The sequence below is a fragment of the Gopherus flavomarginatus genome, chromosome 2 (assembly GCF_025201925.1).
Source record: "Gopherus flavomarginatus isolate rGopFla2 chromosome 2, rGopFla2.mat.asm, whole genome shotgun sequence".
Taxonomy (NCBI): Eukaryota; Metazoa; Chordata; order Testudines; family Testudinidae; genus Gopherus; species Gopherus flavomarginatus.
In genome coordinates this window covers 200,874,800-200,896,040 of record NC_066618.1, presented here as the reverse complement: position 1 = coordinate 200,896,040, position 21,241 = coordinate 200,874,800, and the positions used below count along the sequence as shown (strand labels likewise).

Genomic DNA, 21,241 nt, shown 5'->3' with positions numbered 1-21,241 from the left:
CAGTCATAAGCAGTAAAAAAAAAAAAAAAAAAAAAAAAGTCATCTGTGCAATAACGGAGGTTCCTCGAGAAGTGTGTCCCTATGGATGGTCCACTGTAGGTGCGACAAGCATCCCCATCCCTGTGATTGGAGATCTTTGGTAGCAGTGCCCATTGGATCATGCACACCTCCCTGTCTTGTGCTGTGAGCGGCAGCTATATATAGCACTGTACGGTCCAACTGCTCCCCAGTTCCTTCTCTCCAAAGCAGAGGGGAGGCAGGCAGGCTGGTAGTGGAGCACCAATAGGGGGACACATCTCGTAGAACTCTTTCCTATGTTTTTCCTCACCCCCATCCTTCCAATAAGTGTTACATTTTTCACTTTGGAAATTTTGTCTTCTAGCAGGGGGAAGTAAGAAATGGGTAGGAAACAGAAAAGAAAGTTTATTGGAGCAGGTCTCTGGAATCCATTGTCCCCTACCCAATATTTTGGCCACCAGCTACAGATTTTTAGCATAGCATCCCATTCCACCTCTGTTGGCGGAAGTTTGTATTCAGTTGCTTGGAGCTGAAGTTTCAGTGTCAGTTAAAAGGTCTGATGTATGCATGTAATGTTCTCTGCTGCAGGAAACAATGAGGCATTCTACCCATTAGTATTAAGATGAGGTCTGATCAACCTGAACAATGTTTAAAATTGAACATATCTGTAGTCTTTATTCTTAGATCCCAAACTAGCCATATGTGGTAATATTATAATACAAATAGTATGACTACTTACTTTGCACTCTTCATTTCGAAAGAGGCAGTTTCTTAGGAGCTGCAGAACAACCCTTAGTTCCCTTATAAGATTATCCTCCTGTTTGGACAAATATGTTTCAAGAGTGTCAATTTGAAAACAGAATCCATTTTATTTAGGCAGCATGTTTGTCTTAATGGCTATATTGTAATACCCAAACTCTCCACTTATGCCACAGAACTAGAGTGACCAGATATCCTAATTTTATAGGGACAGTCCTGATTTTGGGGGCTTTTTCTTACATAGGCATCTATTACCTCCCATCTCCGTCTCGATTTTTTACACTTCCTATCTGGTCATCCTACACAGAACCTTTACTTGTAGAATGTTAACCATTTCTGAAAAGTGATATTTCAGTAAGCTCATCCACCACAGAAATCTATTTCTGTTCTATCAAGCATAAAAGAACAGAGATATAAAATAGGGGGCATGCTTCAACTCTGTAAGGTGACACACGTAACACTTGTTTTTAAATCCCTTTATGTATGCTGGCTGGGGCTCTAAGTGATGAAGTAAAAGGCCTCTCAAAGAGGCCATGTGAGAGAACGAGAGAAGGGGAGGATGAAATAGAAGGAAATATGCAAGTCATTTTTATAAGTGACATTTGTAACACGTTTCTTCCCATTTTAACAAAATACAGATAACATGCAATCAAAAGTTGCTGTAGGCGCTTCTATATGCACTATTAGTTATCTTTGTATTTAAATAATAAACCCTAACTGCAATCCTCTTTCCAAAAAACCAATGCCCTGTAATTAAACATTAACAGTATGGAAATCATTGGGATGTTAGAACGTTGCAAACATACAAATAGGATACTCATCCACAGTATTTACAGTATTGTGGCTCCATATATTTCTAGAATCATGTTCAACCCTCCCCTTCATAATTCCCTTCCAAAAGGGTGAAGAGTCCAAGCAGATTAAATTAGCTGGACTGCTGATTAGCGGAACAGAGACCCTGTCTGAATTGTTTCTCTCTACAGAAAGATTTAATTATTTAATTAAAACATAATAATTGGGCAATACTCTAACCAAATGCACTCTCACTTCCAAGAAAGAATATCAAATATCTGAAAAAAAAAATCTTCTACAGCAGATACAATTTTTTGTGTCCGCCTTGTAGATTTTACAGTTACCTTTTTTTTCTGTGCTGTTTTTCCAGGCCTTAGGGATTCTAAGTTCAGCTGTGCATGAATGTGCTTCATCTGTTCCATGTAGCTGTCTATAAGGTTAGCTGAAAGACAAAATCCATACAATTCAGAAGCCTATTTATATTCAAAAGTATCAAAACCCCCTCACCTGTAAATTGAAGTATAAGAAATTTTGTTTCCTAATCAACTCTTAAACTTTATGTGGAAAGCACAATTAAGGCTCTCTATATGATGGAAATGAGGCAAGAGTAAAAACAAGTAATCCAACTGGTTACTCAAAATAATTAAGTGGTTAGGATATCTTCAATATCTAAACCCAGTTCACATTAAGAAGTTATGAACAAAGGATCAGAGATCCATCAATCTAGTTGAAAAAAAAAAGCCAGGAACAAATGGAGTTAGGGTTGTACACTTTTAAAACTCTCTCTGTTTCTGTGTGCATGCATCAAGGCATAGTGTCCCCTTCTAGGCAAATTGGTTTTTAATAGCTCTGGGATTTGTCAGGCAAGTGGGGATCTGTGAGGCAATTTCACATAGTGGAAGTTAACATGACCTAACAGCAACAGCTGGGGGATGTAATGTCTTATATATACACTATAGCTAGTGTTCTTCATCCCAGAAGACCCCAAAGTGCTTCACAAGTTTAGAATAATAAGCAGACTATACAAAAGGATCCACCTACAAAATACAGCCCTTCTGAGATGAAAAAAGGTAACAGTTTAACTAGTTTACGACAGCATATTAATAATAATAATTATTATTATTATTTGTATGCTTGGAGTGCCCAATGTGCTACAACTGTCCACATATACAAAGAGACAGCGTCTTCACAGAGAACACCACAAAAGCACTGAGACACTGGTAAAGAGAAAACAAAAAACAAAACAAAAAAACTGGTGTTAGACACCAGCGGTGTTTGAATGTTTTTAGTACTCTAAGTGCTGAGGAAAATAGGTGTCAAAGCATTAAGACAGACATGTGTTGGAACACCACAAAAGTACACTGATGTGCCCAAGTTTCAGAAATGTATAATGGTGTACTGGACCCGACCAGCAGGTAGAGCTGGGATGGAGGAAGTATACTTAATGAGCATCAAGTCACTGTGATCTGAGCAGTAGCTTGTAGGGAGTTCTTTTGCTAACTATAGTCAAGAAGCAACATTCAGAGGGCAATACATATACTTGGCAAGGGCTGTGGATGATTTCTAGTAAGGCTTAATGCTCTATGCAATTCATTGTCTTCATGCATCTACATACTTCAGAGCCAGCAGAATTCTACCAATCTCATGCTAAGGAACCAAGAACCAGGAATGAGAATCTTATACAGACAATATCTTTAGACTGAGAAATAGAGCCTTTGTGTTTTCTAAATTTCAAGTTTAATGCTCAGTGATATATATAGTTTCAAAGAAATAAGATAAACAGATTTAAAAATATTCTTTTTTGAAATTTAGGCAAATGAAATATTCGTCTGTCTGTATCAAGTGTAGTGATTCAAACTGTATTCTAACATTCATTAAGGCAGTAGATTCTATAATTACATCACACAGAACAGTTGTAAGGATTAAAAATAAATATAGAACGTATAATATTCTACTAATAAATCACATTATTAAAAACCTACACACAAGCCTCCATTCTCTGATGAAAAGGTTACTTACATGCGCAGTAGTTGGTTCTTTGAGATGTGTCCCCCTATGGGTGCTCCACTTCAGGTGCACAGATGTCCCATATGCCTTCAGAGATTTTCGTTAGCGGTGTCTGTCTGGCCTACACGTGCACACTGCTCAACCTCATGTCCTGCTCAGAGGCTGAATAGGGCTGCATGGATGAACCACTCTCCGTTCCTCTTCTACTGCAAAGCCTCACAAAGGAAATACTGAAGCAGAGAAGGAAGGAGGGCAGGTAATGGAGCACCCATAAGGACACACATCTCAGAGAACCACAGCTACTGCATGGGTGAGTAATCTTTTCTTCTTCCTTGAGTAGTGCCCCATGAGTGCACTTCACTTCAGGTAACTCCTGAGCATCACACCCGCAGGGAGGAGGGAGCTTTGGAATAGATTGCAGGAACTCAAGAACAAACCACATTGCCAACCACTATATTAGATCTAGAGGCATGGTCCAAGGTAGGAGAAAGTATGTACCGAAGATCAGCTAGTGGCTCTGCAGATCTCATATACTACAATGTCTTTAAGTAATGCCACAGATGTTGATTATGACTTTGTAGAGTGTGCTAACAACCCAAAAAGGAGGCTGAACGCTGGTAGCTTTGTAACATGCAAAAATACACCAAAAGATTCACCTTGATAACCTCTGAGTGGAGACAGTGGATCCTTTAAATCTGCTTGAAATGGAAACAAAGTCTAGGAGACTTCCAAAATAGTATGGTCCTATCCATATACAAGGCCAAAACTCATGTGACACCTAAAGTATGAAAGGAAGTCTCAAGTTGAGAATTGTAGGGTTTCGGGGGTGGAGGGGGTGGGGAAGCGGTGAATGAATGGATTAAGATGAAACTAGGATGATGTCTTAGATAGGAATGTAAAGAATAAGGAATTTACGGATGGAAAGAAACCTTGTCTTTCAAGAATACTATGAAAGGGATCTGCCATAAAGGCCCCAATTTCTCCAACTCTTCAGAATGATATGATGGCTACCAAAAAGGCCATTTTCATGGACAGGTTAAGTCAAAACTGATGTTTTGATGCCGGCTGCGGTGGATGAGAGTTTTTTCCCCCTCGGGCATCTATTTGATCTTACTCGGGTATGGGAGGAGGTCAGTGGAACCCAGAGAATTGGATTGGACAAGTTCTTTGGGTGACCTATTACAATTATTTTGTTTGTAGGAGTGTAAATTTCTAGATATCATAAAGTGACCTTGGTGTCTTTCAAAGCATGCAGGGATTCATCTATTGTTTCTGAAAACAACTTTAAATCATCAAAAGGTTGATCCTCTCTGGGAAAGCTGGACAGCTGAAGCCAGGATGCCCTGTGCACAACTACTGCCATAGATATGGAACAGACTGCAAAGTCTATTGCATCTAAAGACACATGAAGGGATATCCTGCCCAGTAACTGTCCTTCAACAATGATGGCCTGAAATTGTTCTCTTTGCTCCAATGGAAGGTGCTCCATAAAAGTAATTTTTGTGTGGTTTGTGTAATTATATTTTGCCATAATTGCCTGGTAATTCACTATTTGAAAAACTGCAAGATTGCAGATGAGTAGAACTTTTTCCAAAACGGTCCAGACACTTCTGGCCTTTGTCATACTGAATTGACTTAATGTGGTGTTGTTTTCTCATTCACTAACTGCATCCACCCCCAGAGAATTAGGTGGTGATGGTGGGTGATAGAATAAAAATTCAGAGTCCATGGAGAGGACATAATATTTTTTATCTGCCCATCTGCAAGTTTGCAGTACTGTTGCTAGGGTCTCCCAAACCATTTTTTCTGGGTCCAAAAGGACCTCATTGAGATAGCGCAACTCTGGTTGGTGCTGCTGACTGCAGAGCATCCCACAACTTGTGTTGTGATTCCTTCACCTCTTCGAGTGGTATCGGTAGAGCATCCATCATCCATTTTATAAGTCCTGAAATTGCCAGAAATCATCAGCCACAGAGGATGGTGGAAGCGTAACTGCTTCATCTGGAGACTATGAGGAAATGGTAGTTTGAGGGGTAGTCTCCTTATCTGCACTGGCTTCCTGTATCTCTAGTGTCTATTCCTGAGGAACGGGTTAGGGTGGAGGGGACTGTGTGCCTCTCCTGTCCCAGTGAATGAGACTCAATGCCTTGGAAAACTGTTGTTGGTATGCTGTCCAGGGACCCCAAGCATGGCTACTGTAGGGGGCCATAAAGAAGAGGTGGTGACATCCAAGGTTTTTCGCACCATCAGTGATGTCTTCCTCAAAATTCCTCTGTCTCTCACGGTGGGTGTCAAAGAGTAGTTCTTGTATAAATAGGTAAGAGAGCTCTGCACTGAGACAGATGAGAGTGAAGGGAAGTCTTCATCATCTTCCTCAACACTTACCAGTGCAGGAGCTCCAACCAAAACAGGTGATGAATAGGAATTCGAAGGTACCGGAGACATATGAGAGTCTGATTGATCGAGTGGGTCTTGTTACCCATAAACAGCAGAGACTCCAGTTCATTTGTCAGTGATAAACCTTTTGAGTGCCTTAACTCTTCCTGGCCAATGAGAGCTGCGGGGAGCGGTGGCTAGCACACCCCTGTGGCCTGCGCTGCTTCCTGCAGCTCACACTGGCCAGGAACGGCAAACCACGGTCACTGGGAGCTGCGGGCGGCCATGGCTGTGGATGGTCAATATAAACACTATCTTGCGGCCCACCAGCGGATTACCCTAAAAGGCTGCGTACGGCCTGCTGGGTGCCCACCACTGTCCTAAGGTATCGAGCAGGCAAACCCCACTATTGTATATCTCTTGAGGTGAACAACTGTGGACGACTGATCTACCCATAAAGGGGCTGTTGCAACATTCTAAGGTTTATAGAGACTCTTGCACACTTTGTAAGGCAGTATGAGAAACTGGCAATATAACATCACTACTGAGACAGAAGCAGCAGGGGAAGCTTAGGTGAGACAATCTTTGCAAAGTCTGTAAGTCTGGAAGGGGAAAGCAATTTCATAAGCTTGTGGTCAGAGTTAAGGTTGTTATTGAAATAAGCTGCCTTCTCTCATTTATCTATACTCTTACTAACCATATGTACAAACTGCAATGGTAGATTAATATTGATGTAAATTCCCTTGTCAGTTAGAGATTTTTAACATTTTAGGGGTTTTAAGAATGAAGATGCTATAGTTTATGCTGTTCATATGAGGGTTATTCTAATTACTTCGACAACTTTAAACCCTTGAAGGATTCCCCCAACATACACTTTTAATGGAATACAAATTTCTAAAACATTATACTTACTTAAAAGAGACAAGGTAAAAATAAACCCCTTGTTTTATCACATGGCATAAGAACATAAGAATGGCCATACTGGATCAGACCAAAGCTCCATTTAGCCCAGTAGCCTATCTTTCGACAGTGGCCAATGCCAGGTGCTTCAGAGGGAATGAACAGAACAGTTAATCATCAAGTGATCCATTCCCTGTCACCCACTCCCAGCTTCTGGCAAACAGGGGCTAGGGATACCATCCTGGCTAATAGCCATTGATGGACTTATCCTCCAAGAACACATCTAGTACTTTTTTGAACTGTTATAATCTTGGCCTTCAAAACATCCTCTGGCAAAGAGTTCCACAGGTTGACTGTGCGTTAGGCGAAGAAATATTCAACCTGCTGCCTATTAATTTTATTTGGTGATCCCCTAGATCTTGTGTTGTGAGGAGTAATTAACACTTCCTTATTTACTTTCTCCACACAAGCGGAGGAAGAAAAATTCTGTCACTCAGAGACCAATGGAAAGGTGAATGTGTAAGATATTGCTCCATGATCATACACTGAATGAGGAGATCAGAAGGCATACAGAGGTGATCGATGCAGTGCAGGCGATATATGACGCAAAGCAAAGGTGGGTGGTTATTGCTTGTTTCCGCAGGCAAGACGATAGGTGGACAAACCGCATCAATGATTGGATCCCCAGAGACCATAAATGACTGCTGGGCCAATCTCATGACAAAACTTTGGCCAGAAATGTAAAGAATGTGCTCAGAACAAAATAGCATGGTGTGGATTCGACTTGCATTTGTGGAGGCATGGATGAGGACAAGCCGGCCAAAGATGATAGTCATCAGATGGTCACTACTGTCTAGTACTAAGAGTTAGATCCACTTAAATGAAATGCTATAGGTTGTAACCTGTTAATCTAACCTGAAATATTATTATTAATAATAAAGATACAATTAATTCAAAAAAAGTGTTAGATTGCACTGGGTACTGACATTTATATATAATTGTAAACTTCAGTAATCAAACATTTTATTTACAGAGCAGCTTCTTAAAAGCAATATTAAAAACAACAGCTTTATTTTTAGACTGAAGACCATGAAAAAATATTATTGGCAAGCATTTGATTTACAGAGTATTTTAAGTATATTGTAGCATGTCTCTCTTCAGGCTTACCTTCCAAAGCACATTTCTGGGCACTTTTACTGACAGCCAACAGGGACAGTAAAGCACCCGTAGCAACTCGTTTCAGCACATCTTTAGAGGATTTTCCTTCATAGCTCTGCAAATAAGTAAAGACTTTATCACTACAATGGAAAAGTAAAACATATACTGGAGAAAAACGTTCATGATCATGTTTATGCCTGTAAAAGTGATGTATCATTTTGAATTCTCAGTGATTCAAAATTAGAGCTCGTCAAAAATCAAAATTTTCATTTTGCAGGAAATTTCAACATTTCAGAATTTCCCACGAGCCAGAGATTATGCAAATTTTTGTTTTACGAACACTAAACCATGGTGTCTATCTACTTTAATTGGAGAGAAACGTATTGAAGTTAGAACAATTAATTTTTCTCCTACATAACTGTCAATCTGTGATAAATGTGTCTATATGGGCGCTACCTTTTGCTGGGGAAAAGTGTACAGGAAGATTAGCTAGATATTGGGAAAGTGACTATGTTAATCCCTAGGTTTAGTGTAAAGTCCTGAGTTTCTAAATACTATGTGTACTGATCTTGCTATACCAAGAGAGCTGCAAAAATCCACTCACCAATTTGTAACTTCCCCTAGGGCAATAGTCCCCAACCTTTTTAGTCTGGCGGGTGCCAGACGACGAGCCACGGAGGACCGTGGCGGCCGACGAGTATCTGCTGAAATGCTGCCGGCAAGCGGCATCATCCAGAAGCGGCGATGCCTCTAGGTGACGCTGTTTGTTGGCAGCAAACAGCGTCATCTAGAGGATTCACTGTCAAAATGCCACCGGATTTTGGCGGCATTTCGGCGGATGCTCGTCCGCCAGCCAGTATGTGGGCGCACTTAAGAGGCCCTGGCGGTTCCCTTGGCACCCGCAGGCACTGCGTTGGGGACCCCTGCCCTAGGGAGTAAGTGGGGAGTAGCAGATAAGACACCAATTTCTACAGAATTGTAAAAGTCACTCTGCTGCTATTTGGTAAAGCTACGAACAGAACCCCGGATGTATACTTGAGAAGAACCCTAAAAAGAAAGGGAACCCATAAGGCTGTGGAAAGGCTAGAGTGGATGCTCACACAACAGCAGCAAGGAGGTTCTGGGTTGTAGGGAAAGGTCTCCTCCCTTCCAGCCGCTGGAATGCACTAGAGGGAACTTAAATTATCAACGAAGATAGAACCTTAGTAAAATCCTACCACCTACAAGAGAAATTCTCCTGAGTACATTGTGCCTAGACTTCACAGATTGTACCCCACCTGCCACTATCTTAGATATCATTCTCAGGCTATTAGCTTTAGTCCTCCAGATACATCATTGTCCAGTATGTTTTTCAAGCCCTAAATGTGCAATAAATTGATGCTTGCTTTAGGGTTATTTACTGCAGAGTTTAAGGCAGTAAGTCAGGCCTGAAAAAAAAAGTCAAAATAGGAATAAAAAAGAGCAATGTTTTTTGGACAGTAAAACAAACATTTTGATTATGGGTATGTCTGCACAGCAAAGAAAAATCTGCAGCTGGCCAACTCAGGTTCATGGAGCTGTTTCATTGTTGTGTAAACTTCTGGGCTCGAGTTGAAGCCCTCAGGGTCCTAGTCTACAGAGCAGTGAAACAGACCCACAGCAAGCCCCAGAAACCTGAGTTGGCTGGTATGGGCCAGCCGCGGGTTTTAATTTGCTGTGTAGACATACTCTATATGGGCAACTGAGAAGAGATTAAAACACAAAGACATAAAGTGGCTCTGTATATATTACTAACACAAAGTTTAAGATAAAGATTTAGATGGCAATAGGTCATATCTAATGAAAACAGTTCTACAAGAAAAGAGAAGAAGAGTAAAATACTCTAAGAACAGGGGATCTGCAAGGATATTGATGTAGGTGAAGCGGATTAGATGGGAGGGGGAATCTCTTCTGCTAAGACCGCAACAAATGAAAATCTAGAATTAAGTACTGTTTATGAACAGTTCATCAACCACTAACAGATTTAACATAACTTGAAAAAATATGATGCTGTAGTTCTTATATGTAGGTCACCTTTTGACTGAAGTATGGCAGTTCAAGGAAATCACCTTAGGAGAAATGAGTAGTGCGTAGAACTGGAAGGCATCTCAGATACTAACGAGAAGTCAGGGGAAATGGAAGCTAAATAAGAACAGCTTAGTTTGGGATGCAAAGAATTATATGTATTGGGTGGTTGGAAATAAGAGGAAAATTTTTAAAGGTACAAAAATAATTTAGGCACTCAACTCTCATTGAAAGTCCATACAAGTTAGTTGTCTAACTCCCCTTTGGGCCACTGAAAATCTCTCACTAAGCCTTCCAGCTGGGAAATCTCGCAACAGCAGAAAACTGACTTTGGGCTTGATTTATCTTTAGGAATGCTAGCTTAGGTGGGTATAATAAAGAACAGAAGGGTTTGAGAGAGTGTAGAATTGTGGCAGCACATACTACCTCTCAACACTCACAAAGGAGTATGTAATTAGCCAACTCAAAATGTGATTGGTCCTAGGAAGGGAGGGACAAAGCCAGAACAGCTGGGAGCTCTGGTGAGTCATTATGCAAGCAATCTCCAACATTAAGCTTTTAGCAAGCTCTGAAAGCAATGTAAAGGTTCCTTCCCTAAGTGGAAATCCCAGGGAAAGTGGTACCAGTTGGGGTAAATCAAGCCTTGAAGAGCCTAAACCCACAGTGCAGGTTCAGTTTCCTATTAGACAGCAATTTTCAGCAGTAGTCAAAAAAAGCTAATAGAATGTTAGGAACCATTAGGAAAGGGATAGATAATAAAGACAGAAAATATTATAATGCCATAATCCATGGTACACCTTCACCTTTAAGACAGCATGCTGTTCTGGTCACCTCATCTCTAAAAAGATATATTAGAATAGGAACAGGTACAGAGAAGGGAAATAAAAATGATTAAGGGTATGGAACAACTTCTACATGGTGAGGGATTAAAAAGACTGGGACTTTTCATCTTGGAAGAAACACAGCTAAAGTGGGGAATACGACAGACGTCTATAAAAACCATGAATGGTGTGGAGAAAGTGAATAAGGTAGTGTTAGGCATGTCTTCACATAACACAAGACCCAGGGTCTCCCAATGAAATTAATAGGCAGTAGGTTTAAAACAAAACTTTCTTTTTTCTTCCTTCTTCACACAATGAAAAGTCAACCCATGGAATTGTTGCTAGGGGATTTAGTGAAGGCCAGAAGTATAACTGGTTTCAAAGAAGCAAAAGATAAGCTCATGGAGGACAGGTCCATCAATGGCTATTAACGAGATGTTCAGGGATGCAACCTCATGCTGTGGGTGTCCCAACACCTCTGATTGCCAGAAGCTGAGAGTGGATGACAAGGGAGGCATCACTTGATAATTGCCCTGTTCTGTTCATTCCCTCTGAGCCATCTGGCACTGGCTGCTGTCGGAAGATAGGATATTGGGCTAGATGGACCACTGGTCTGACCCAGTATTGCCATAAGACGTTCACACCTCCCTTCATGTCCATGCACAAGAGCTTAAGGTATCACAGGGCATGAGAGGCCTCAACAGTCACTGCTACTCAACGTTTTTCAAGTCTCACGTGTGTAAATAAAGCACATCTATCGTAAGATCCACCCGACACATACTTGAAAAAGAACTATTGTTCCAGCAATTGTGGCAAAATAATGGAATATTAAGAGAAATATCACTGGGCATCTAGGTATCAGAACAATAAGAGCAATTAGCCATATCTGATTATAAAGAACAAATTCAGACAAACTTGACAGCTTCTATTGACTAAATCTGGTGAAAAACAGACCGATGTGGATATTTCAGCTTTAATAAATCGTTTGTTATAGTTTCACATGAAATCTTACTATTATTACCAAATATACCATTGTCATGGTATAATCCCCACTCTGAACCTTAGCATCCAAAAGATGGGGTACCAGCATGAATTCCTCTAAGCTCAATCCCAGCTTAGAACCTGTAGCGCTGGCACCAACCAGGAATTCCAGTGCCTGGTACACTCTGGTCCCCCCAAAACCTTGCCCGGGGACCCCCAAGACCCAGACCCTCTGGATCTCAACACAAGGAAAGTAAACCCTTTCCCCCACCGTTGCCTCTCCCAGGCTTCCCCTCCCTGGGTTACCCTGGAAGATCACTGTGTGATTCAAACTCCTTGAATCACAAAACAGAGAGGACAATTCACCTTCCTCCCTCCTTCTCTTTCCCCCTCCCAGACTCTTCCTGAGAGAAAGTAATCCTGGCACAGAGAGAAATCAGCCTCTCTCTCCCCCTCTTCCCTCCTTTTTCCCCACCAATTCCCTGGTGAATCCAGACCCAGTCCCCTGGGGTCTCACCAGAATCAAAAAACAATTAGGTTCTTAAACAAGAAAAGCTTTTAATTAAAGAAAGAAAAAACAGTAAAAATTATCTTTGTAAATTTCTAAAAAATGGAATAGGTACAGGGTCTTTCAGCTATAGACACTGGGAACACCCTCCCAACCTAAGTATACAAGTACAAATTAAAATCCTTTCAGCAAAAATACAAATTTGAACTCCTTTCAGCCAAATACACAATTAAACTCCTTTCAGCCAAATGCACATTTGAACTTCTTCCAACCAAATACACATTTGCAAATAAAGAAAACAAACATAAGCCTAACTCGCTTTATCTACCTAGTACTCACTAATCTGAACTTATAAGAGCCTGTATTGTAGAGATTGGAGAGAAACCTGGTTGCACATCTGCTCCCCCTGAGTCCCCAGAGTGAACAACAACCAAAATCTAACAGCACACACAAAAACTTCCCTCCCTCAAGATTTCAAAGTATCCTGTCCTCTGATTGGTCCTCTGGTCAGGTGACCGCCAGGTTCACTGTTCTTGTTAACCCTTTCCAGTCAAAGAGATATGAAGCACTTCTGTTCTATTAACTCTTCTTATCTGTTTATGACAACCATGATAAAGTGCAGGTAGTTAAGAGTAGGCCAATGAAAATGATAGGGAGCTGAAGGACTTATGAGGAAAGAGAAGTTAAATATATAGCAACTAATATATCTTGTCTAAGTGACAAGTAACGTAAGACATGTTAATGGTCTACAACCGAAGGTGTAAATATCAAGGAGGGAAAGGAATTATTTAGGGTAGTACAAGGAAGTATAAATAGGAATAATGAGATTAAATTAGGAAAGAGAAAACATTTTGGCTAATATCAAGAAAATTGTCCTGTCAGTGAGATCTATTATGTTGAGAAACAGTCTCCCAATGGAAGAGATAAAAGTTCAATGCTTGGCAGATTTAAAACTAGATAGTACAATGCATTAATAGAAGTCCTGTATGCAATAATCAGATACCGGCAAAAGATAGGCTAAATAGCCAAATGGGTTTTATCAGTCCCTAATTTCTATGATTGTGTGGTGTTAAAGAGCACTCTGGTGCTGTCATTTATGGGAAGAAAAACAAAGTCTCAATCCTTAAACATTCCAAGGCATATCTGGAAAAGTAAGAATCCTTTTGGCCAATTTCAATTGGCATAATAATATTCTAATTATGTAAAATCTTCCTCTGCCATTTAAATCAGATATTGTATTCACTTCCTACCTTAAACTATTATGTAATGTTGCTGTGTGGTGTTAAAAAGCTGTATAACAGTGGTGAGAAGAGTGATTTTTACATATAGTTAATAAACCAGTTTGTTTGAAGTGCTCTGGATTCTTTACTAAGACTAGTTCTCAAAATAGGTTGGCCGAGCTTTTAATTAGACATTCAGCATTACAATAGAAACATGATCTCAGTCATATACTCAAAACCATAATACCATGGTATTAATTTATTGAATATATAAATTTATACCTGAATTATTAATTCATTAAGTTTGGCCCCAGATGCCAAACCTCCTTCCGCTTCATCTAGAAGAAAAGTAATTGTTGGGTTGGGGCAAATATTCTGTTTATCTTGGAGCTGTCTTTTCCCCTCTTCAGCCAAGAGAATGGAGAGGAACTGCAAACTGGCCATATATAAACTGGGACATGTGGTAGACAGATGCACACAGTCACAAATTGTATCTAAAAGATCAAATACATAAGAGATTTTTTTTTTTTAATTTCAGCTTCAAGACATGTTAAACATTTCAGAACTGGAACAAACTAATCCAAGGTATGTGCCTGGGTCATGGAACAGCACACTAGTGCTTGCAAGAGACATCCAATGAGCCCTAAGTATTTGCACCTAAGTTTAAAAATACATTTTTGTATTCTAAATTTATGGAAAGTGTGAATGACTAAGTATTCCATGTCACATTTGCAATTAAAAGAACAAATCCACAAATGAGCACTGAAACTCTTTAGTCAACCTTCACTTGCTAGACGAGTCACTTGCTTCAATATTTTAGCCTTCCCCTCACTTTAAACCAGAGCTTGCATTATACTAAAGACAGCAACAATCAGAAGCTTTTCATTAGAAGCTCACTCTGTTGGCAGAAGTGCAGTTAGGCCCTGGCTCAACAAGTTACTTAGCACATGCCTAACCAAAAGCATAGATTTCAATGGGACTACTTAGGTGATTAATTGTAGGCACATGATAGATTAAGCAAAGTAATCAGGGTCTTAATTATAATAATTAACTTATTATTTGTGTAACAGTTTAAACCATTATATAACAACAAGTGACTACATGATGACTCATGCAGCAAGAAAAGTTTGTGACCTTTAAAATATTTTTCAGGCTTGTATGTTTTTGTTTGCTTTTGTGCGTTTTACATAAATGATCAGTTTAAGAAAAAAAAAACCCAAACAAAAAACAGTATGCTATGGCTCTGTTCAGCCTCTAATCAAAGCTGATTTACTTTATCCCAAAGTTCAGAACCAGAAACTGTTGAAGTCTATACAAAAAAAAAAAAATTGGAAAGCTGTGTAATAGCTGAGAAATGATTTTACGGAACTTTATAAGAAAAAAGTTATAAAAACAAACAAGGGTATCTTCTCAGTAAAAAGCAGGCACATTTTGTTTATTGTTATGGATATGTCCTTTATAAGTATTTGATAGCATCTAATAAGAGGTCATCCTCATTATTAGCTGCAAGGCCTAAATCCATCTAAGAATAGGCATTACCAATTATTGCAGTCCAATGTTTTCCAAGAGCTGCTGTCACAGATGGAAGAGCGATTTGGCCACTTTTCCTTAACAGCATAGCCAGAAGGCTAAACAAATCTGTCCATGTTTGGTGAACCGCAGATGTTAACTCAGTATCTGCAAACAGAACATAGGAAGTTTAAGCTATTAACCCATAAACAGAAAACTGGATATCTAAGCCTGACCACAGAAACTTATCTTTAAAATAATAAGTGATGAAAAAAAAACAAACATGCAACCCCCATCCCATACACAAATAATTCAGCCCCAAACCAATTTTAACTCAGTTTCTTCCTTTATTTCATAATTATGCTTGAAGACTAGTGAGTAAATGGCTAGCAGATATAAACTTCTAAATATTAGCATGTAGCAAATGAAACATGTAACTCTACAGTTTAACATACAATGTCAGGAAAGATAGTACTGATTTTGCTGAATAAGACGTGCATCTGTCTGTCTTGACAAGAGAAGTATCTACATATTACCTAAGCCATCCAGAGAGCGAATGGAGAGGATCATTAAGGTATTTCCCAAAAGAGGTTTCATTAGCTCATCCTGGATCACAAGGTGAGTGTCTACCAATAAACATGACTGTAGAAGCCTGGACACTGAAGACAAGTACTGAAGTAGGAATAAAACCTGTTAAAATAGTAAAAAGGACACAAAAGCTGGATCCTTGAAACCTGTTTTTACAGTATGTTAAGACCTACTTTAGGCAATACCACATAATGCACCTTTTTGAGAAAAAAAATATATATATAGTTGGCAGAATTTGATATTCTTTTTTTAAATTTTGATCTTTTTTGTCCATTTTTATTTAAGATTTTTTTATTTTTAACTATTTTTATTTTTAAAGTTGTGGGGGATAAGGTTGTACTTAGGGTTAGGGCAGTACTGACAACGGGGGGCGCTCTCTGTGGCCCCAGGGACTAAGGTGCAGGGGAAGCTGCAGTCATCCTGGACCTGCAGAACAGAAATTCCCAGCCACAAGGAGGATTATCCTGTGGCTGCAGAAGTCACTCCACTGCCGAACAGTTTCTGTCAGATACAGCTCCTACACTCCTGGCTGGTGAGTGGGCGAGCTGGGCCATGATTAGGGAGCTCCAGAGGGCTCCCTGCACAGCCATGAAGCTGCTGACACTGGATCCCTGCTGGCATAAGGTGCAGAGAAGGCTCAGGGTCCTGTCTGGGCATTGCAGAGACTCCCAGCCAGGGCTATAAGGAGTTGTCGTCATCCCCGGCTGCAGATGAGGCCACCCTCCTGCTGACTAGTTCCTAAAGCCCCCCACAGCTGGGTTAAGCGGGTCTTTGCTCTACTGGGCCTGGATTGCAACCTTCCCTGCACTGTGTGCCTGCAGGAATTGGGTGTCACTGGCCTCACCCACACATTCATCAGCTAGGAGTGTGGGAGCCACCCCCATGCAGCAACTGTTCAGCAGTGGGGTAGCCTTCCCTGCCACCAGGGGCTCGTCTTCCTCCTTGAAGTCCTAGTCACTGTGCGGGGAGGGGGGATGTCTCTGCTCTGCAAGGCCAGGACAACTGTAGCCTCCATTGCACCTTGAGTCTGTAGGGATCAGGTATAACCAGCCCAGCAGACATATAGGAATCCTCTGCAGCTCTGCTGTCACAGCCCTATCCCTTCACTCTTGTGACAATGGAGCTGCTGGTGACACCTGATCCTTGCTAGCACAAGGTGTGGGAAAGTCTGTAGTCCTGGTGGGGCAGAGCAGAGAACCCCAGCATGCCCAGCTAGTGAATGAGAAAGCAGGTCTGTGTCAGCAGGACTGCAGTTTCAGCAGTGGGGTGGCCTCTCCCACAGCTGGGGACTCCTTCTCACAGCCTTAGTCAGGGGTCTCTGCTCTGCCCCATGAGGACCACAGACTCTTCCCCCACCCCCATCCCTAATTTGTTACCTGAGGTTGCACAAGGAGCCCTGTATAGCTGCATTGTCACAGGCCCACTTACTTCCATGACAGCAGGACTGCAGACGACTCCCAGCATGGACTCTCAGATACACCTACAGATACTCATTGATTTTTTTGTCATTGATTTCAGCGATTACTGAAAGTTATCAACTAAAATTTAATCCTGTTAAGCCTAAATATATATCAGTTAAAGAGATGGGCAATTAAGGTGATGCGGACTGAAGTTAGTTTTTTTTTCCCCACAAATATTTATTATACAAGATGATGGAAAATTCCCGTTCTGAAGACTCTGGTGTGAAATCCAAGGTATCACTGATAGATAAGGAAATTTCTTAGGAGGAAGTTGTGGAGAAACCTAAAGGACTAAACGATATTCCTCGGAATAGTTGTGAAGCAAACAGAAAAAATACAGCATGGGGACACTGATGAGAATATGAATATATCCTCATAATGGCCACTTAACTGAAGATTTAAAAAAATGTTAGCGATTTTTCCCAAAGGAACTAAAGGAGGGTCAGTGAATTACATCTTTTTGCGTGTTTCCAGTCTCTCTCAAAATAGGCTCTCTTTGTAGTCTCTTTGGTAGTTTAAGTAAACTGATAAAAGAATATGGCAGCCCTTCATACAGTTAGACTATGAAAGTTCTTTTTGATATAACTTAGATGTTGTGGAAGATCTTGGCTTCAATTTTTCACCCCATACATCAACGGTGAGCCTCACAAAATATTTGAGGAGTGGGTAATGACTTCTCAGTACATCTGCCTGCAAAACTTAGGTAATTAAATTTTTTTTATTTCTTTCTGAAGTTTTCTGTGACAAGTTCTGCCCATGTTTTTTCCTATATAATATTATTTACTCTATGAAAGAAAAATCATTTAGCACTAGGGCCCCAATCCTGGAAACTCTTAAGTATGTGTATAACTATACACATGCAAGTTGTCCCACTAACAATTCAACTCCTCATATGTAAAGTTACACATCTGCTTTAATGTCTGCAAGATCTAGGGCCTCAACTGAAGTGGCCATGTTTGTTGTGGACAACTAGATGGAGAAATACGAGTGCAGCCAGATGCAAGGATTTGCATGCTAAACAGCTACTTAAAACAACAGATATACGAGTTAGTAACTGGTTGAAACTATTCAGTATAAAACATCATAATGCCCAGCCTGTCATGTGCTTTTGTATAACTAAAGAGTTCATTCTGAAGACAAAAGGCTACATTTTTACAACAGAACATGTGGGACAACAGTATCCTAGCAATTTGCTGACAGTCTCTCTTTCATTTAAACATTTCAGAACATTTTTTTTTCATTGAAAAGTGGACACACCACCACGTACTTTAAGCTAATTGACACTTAAAATATAATGTCTTTGGCATAATGACTATTATGGTGTTTCAATATAACTATTGTGATTCCATTACTACCACAATAGCAATGGCTGTATCATCACTATTAAAATACAATATGACCAAGATTAAGTTTTTGTCACAGATATTGAGTAAAAGTCATGGACAGGTCACAGGCAACAAACAAAAATTCACAGAAGCCTGTGACCTATCCCTAACTTTCACTAAACATATCCCTGACTAAATGGATAAGCAGGTTCAGCACCCACTGCTGCTGGGGCACATAGGAGCTCCGCAGTCCCCCTGCCTGTGGCGCAGGGCAGCTACAGGGAGGTCCGCCAACCTCGTGGCAGAAAATATCATGGAGGTCAATGGAAGTCACAGATTTCATGATTTCCGTGACCTCTCTGATAGAATTGTAGCCTTAATTATGACCTGGAGAGTTTCTAGTTTATCTCTACATATCACACTAGGTCAAAAATTAACATACAGAATTAGGGTAGTGTTTGGGAGGTTTTTAATCAAGTTTTAAAGAAAATATTTTTTTCTTTATGGTTTAGAATAGATTGTTAAAACTGTTTTATAGTTTGACAGTTTTATGTACAACTCTTTTTAAAACACAATGAATAGCCTACTGTGAATAGTGCATAGTATATTTTCCTCTCAAGTTTACACAGAATTTGATTGAATTATGATTTAATATAATTTACATGACAGTTTAGAAAAGCTTTGATAGCTGTTCTAAGATACTGGGTATACAGTCTAAACAAACTGATATAGTTGTATACGTTTAATGAACTTCAAGCTTTTAAATTCATACAGTGCATTTCATAATCACATAAAACTAACCTGAACTTTTGTATGTTCAGTGTGACATGGATGAGGCAGAGGAGCTTTCAGTTCCAACATACATCTTTCAACCAACCTAGCATTTACAAGACTAATGGAAAATATAGGATAAATAGTTTGTTAGAGTAATATGTTTCAACTTACATGCAAAACAAAAGAAACTTTACAAATATGCTATTAAAGATAACAGTACATATCATTAACTTAGAGTAAAATACATTACATGGATGTTACAAATATCCCCAAATAGTTATATTATTTCAAACCCTAGTGCAGATGCACCTATACTGGTATAAAAGGTGTTTGTGATTTTTTTTAAAGCAAAATAGTTTTACCAGTACAACCACTAGTGTGGATGTTGTTCTATCAATAGGGAGGTGCCTGATTCTATTATAGCTTATTCTCCTTCCCATACAGGAATAAGCTATACAGGTATAAACACCTTAATACTGGTGTAACTGCATCCACACTAGTAGGATTTTAATGCTTTAATTCCACTAATATGTATTGTGTAGACAAGCCTCTAATACAAGTCTTTGAAATTCTAAAGAGTGTCCTGCACTAAGGCCTGGTCTACACTACGAGTTTATCTCGAATTTAGCAGTGTTAAACCAAATTAACCCTGCACGTATTCACACAACGAAGCCCTTTATTTCGATATAAAGGGCTCTTAATATCGATATCTGTACTCCTCCCTGACAAGGGGAGTATCACTCAAATCGGTATTGCCATTTCGAATTAGGGTTAATGAAGCCGCAATTTGACGGTATTGGCCTCCGGAAGCTATCCCACAGGTCACCACTGTGTCCGCTCTGGACAGCAATCTGAACTCGGATGCACTGGCCAGGTAGACAAGAAAAGTCCTGTGAACTTTTGAATTTCATTTCCTGTTTGCCCAGCGTGGAGAGCTGATCAGCACAGGAGATCATGCAGTCCCAGAATCAAAGAAGAGCTCCAGCATGGACCGTACAGGAGTTACTGAACCTGATTTCTGTATGGGGAGATGAATCTGTTCTATTAGAACTCTGTTCCAATCAATGAAATGCCAAAACATTTGAAAAAATCCCTAAGGCTATGATGGACAGAAGCCACAACAGGGACTCAACACAGTGCTGCATGAAACTAAGGAGCTGAGACAAGGAGCTGAGACAAGCGTACCAGAAAGCCAAAGAATCAAATGGACAGTCATGGAGCGAGGGATGACTGACGACTACAGCTATCCCACAGTTCCCGCACTCTCTGAAAACCATTTGAATTCTTGGCTGAGCTCCCAAAGCCTGAAGGGTCAAAAACATTGTTGTGCGATGTTCAGGGTATATATCGTTGGCACCCCTCCCTCCGTGAAAGCAAAGGAAAAAAAATCCTCTCTCTCCTTTTTTCAGTGCCACCGTATGTCTACTGGATGCTGCTGGCAGACGCGGTGTTGCAGCGCTACACAACAGCATCCCCTTCCCTTCCCTTGCCTTGCGGACAGCAGACGGTACAGTAGGACTGACAGCCATCACTGTCGTCCTGCAAGTGCTCCAGGCTGGCCTCAGTGGGGTCGGCCGGGAGCGCCTGGGCAAACATGGGAATGACTCCAAGTCATTCTCTTCTTTAAGCTTTGTCTAATGGAGATTCACTCCTGCCTGGAATATCACAGCAGCTGGAGGCTGCCCTCTCCTACCCACTTTGATCTCTGCTTGCAAAGGCAATAAAGTCAGTATTGTTTCTTATTCATGCATTCTTTATTACTTCATCACATAAATGAGGGGGATAACTGTCAGAGTAGCCTAGGAGGGGTGGGAGGGGAGGGAAGCAATGGGTGGCGTTGTTGCAGGGGCACCCCCTAGAATGGCATGCAGCTCATCATTTCTGCGGGATGCCTGGGGCTCTGACCTGGAGCGGCTGTTTGCCTCTCTGGTTTTTTAGTAGGCTTGCCTGATATTCTAGGAAGGACTGACTCTCCATTAAACAAACTTAAAGAAGAGAATGA

General features: G+C 40.5%; 1 protein-coding gene across 9 annotated transcripts in view; it reads right to left on the bottom strand.

The window, feature by feature from the left end:
* Positions 1 to 21,241, bottom strand: part of RTTN (rotatin) — a 155,446-nt gene that overhangs the window by 24,284 nt on the left and 109,921 nt on the right. For 8 of the 9 annotated variants that reach the window (XR_007772439.1, XR_007772438.1, XM_050938794.1 and 5 more), the window contains exons 37-43: positions 19,267 to 19,357; positions 15,629 to 15,782; positions 15,123 to 15,260; positions 13,866 to 14,077; positions 8,020 to 8,125; positions 1,914 to 2,011; positions 758 to 835 (exon numbers count right to left, since the gene is read on the bottom strand). Coding sequence is in view for 6 of the 9 variants with exons in the window: in XM_050938794.1 (XP_050794751.1) it covers positions 758 to 835; positions 1,914 to 2,011; positions 8,020 to 8,125; positions 13,866 to 14,077; positions 15,123 to 15,260; positions 15,629 to 15,782; positions 19,267 to 19,357 (877 nt within the window). In the remaining 3 variants the exon portion in view is untranslated. Of the gene's footprint in view, positions 1 to 757; positions 838 to 1,913; positions 2,012 to 8,019; positions 8,126 to 13,865; positions 14,078 to 15,122; positions 15,261 to 15,628; positions 15,783 to 19,266; positions 19,358 to 21,241 lie in introns of all 9 variants that reach the window. The other variant, XR_007772440.1, reaches the window with a different exon arrangement.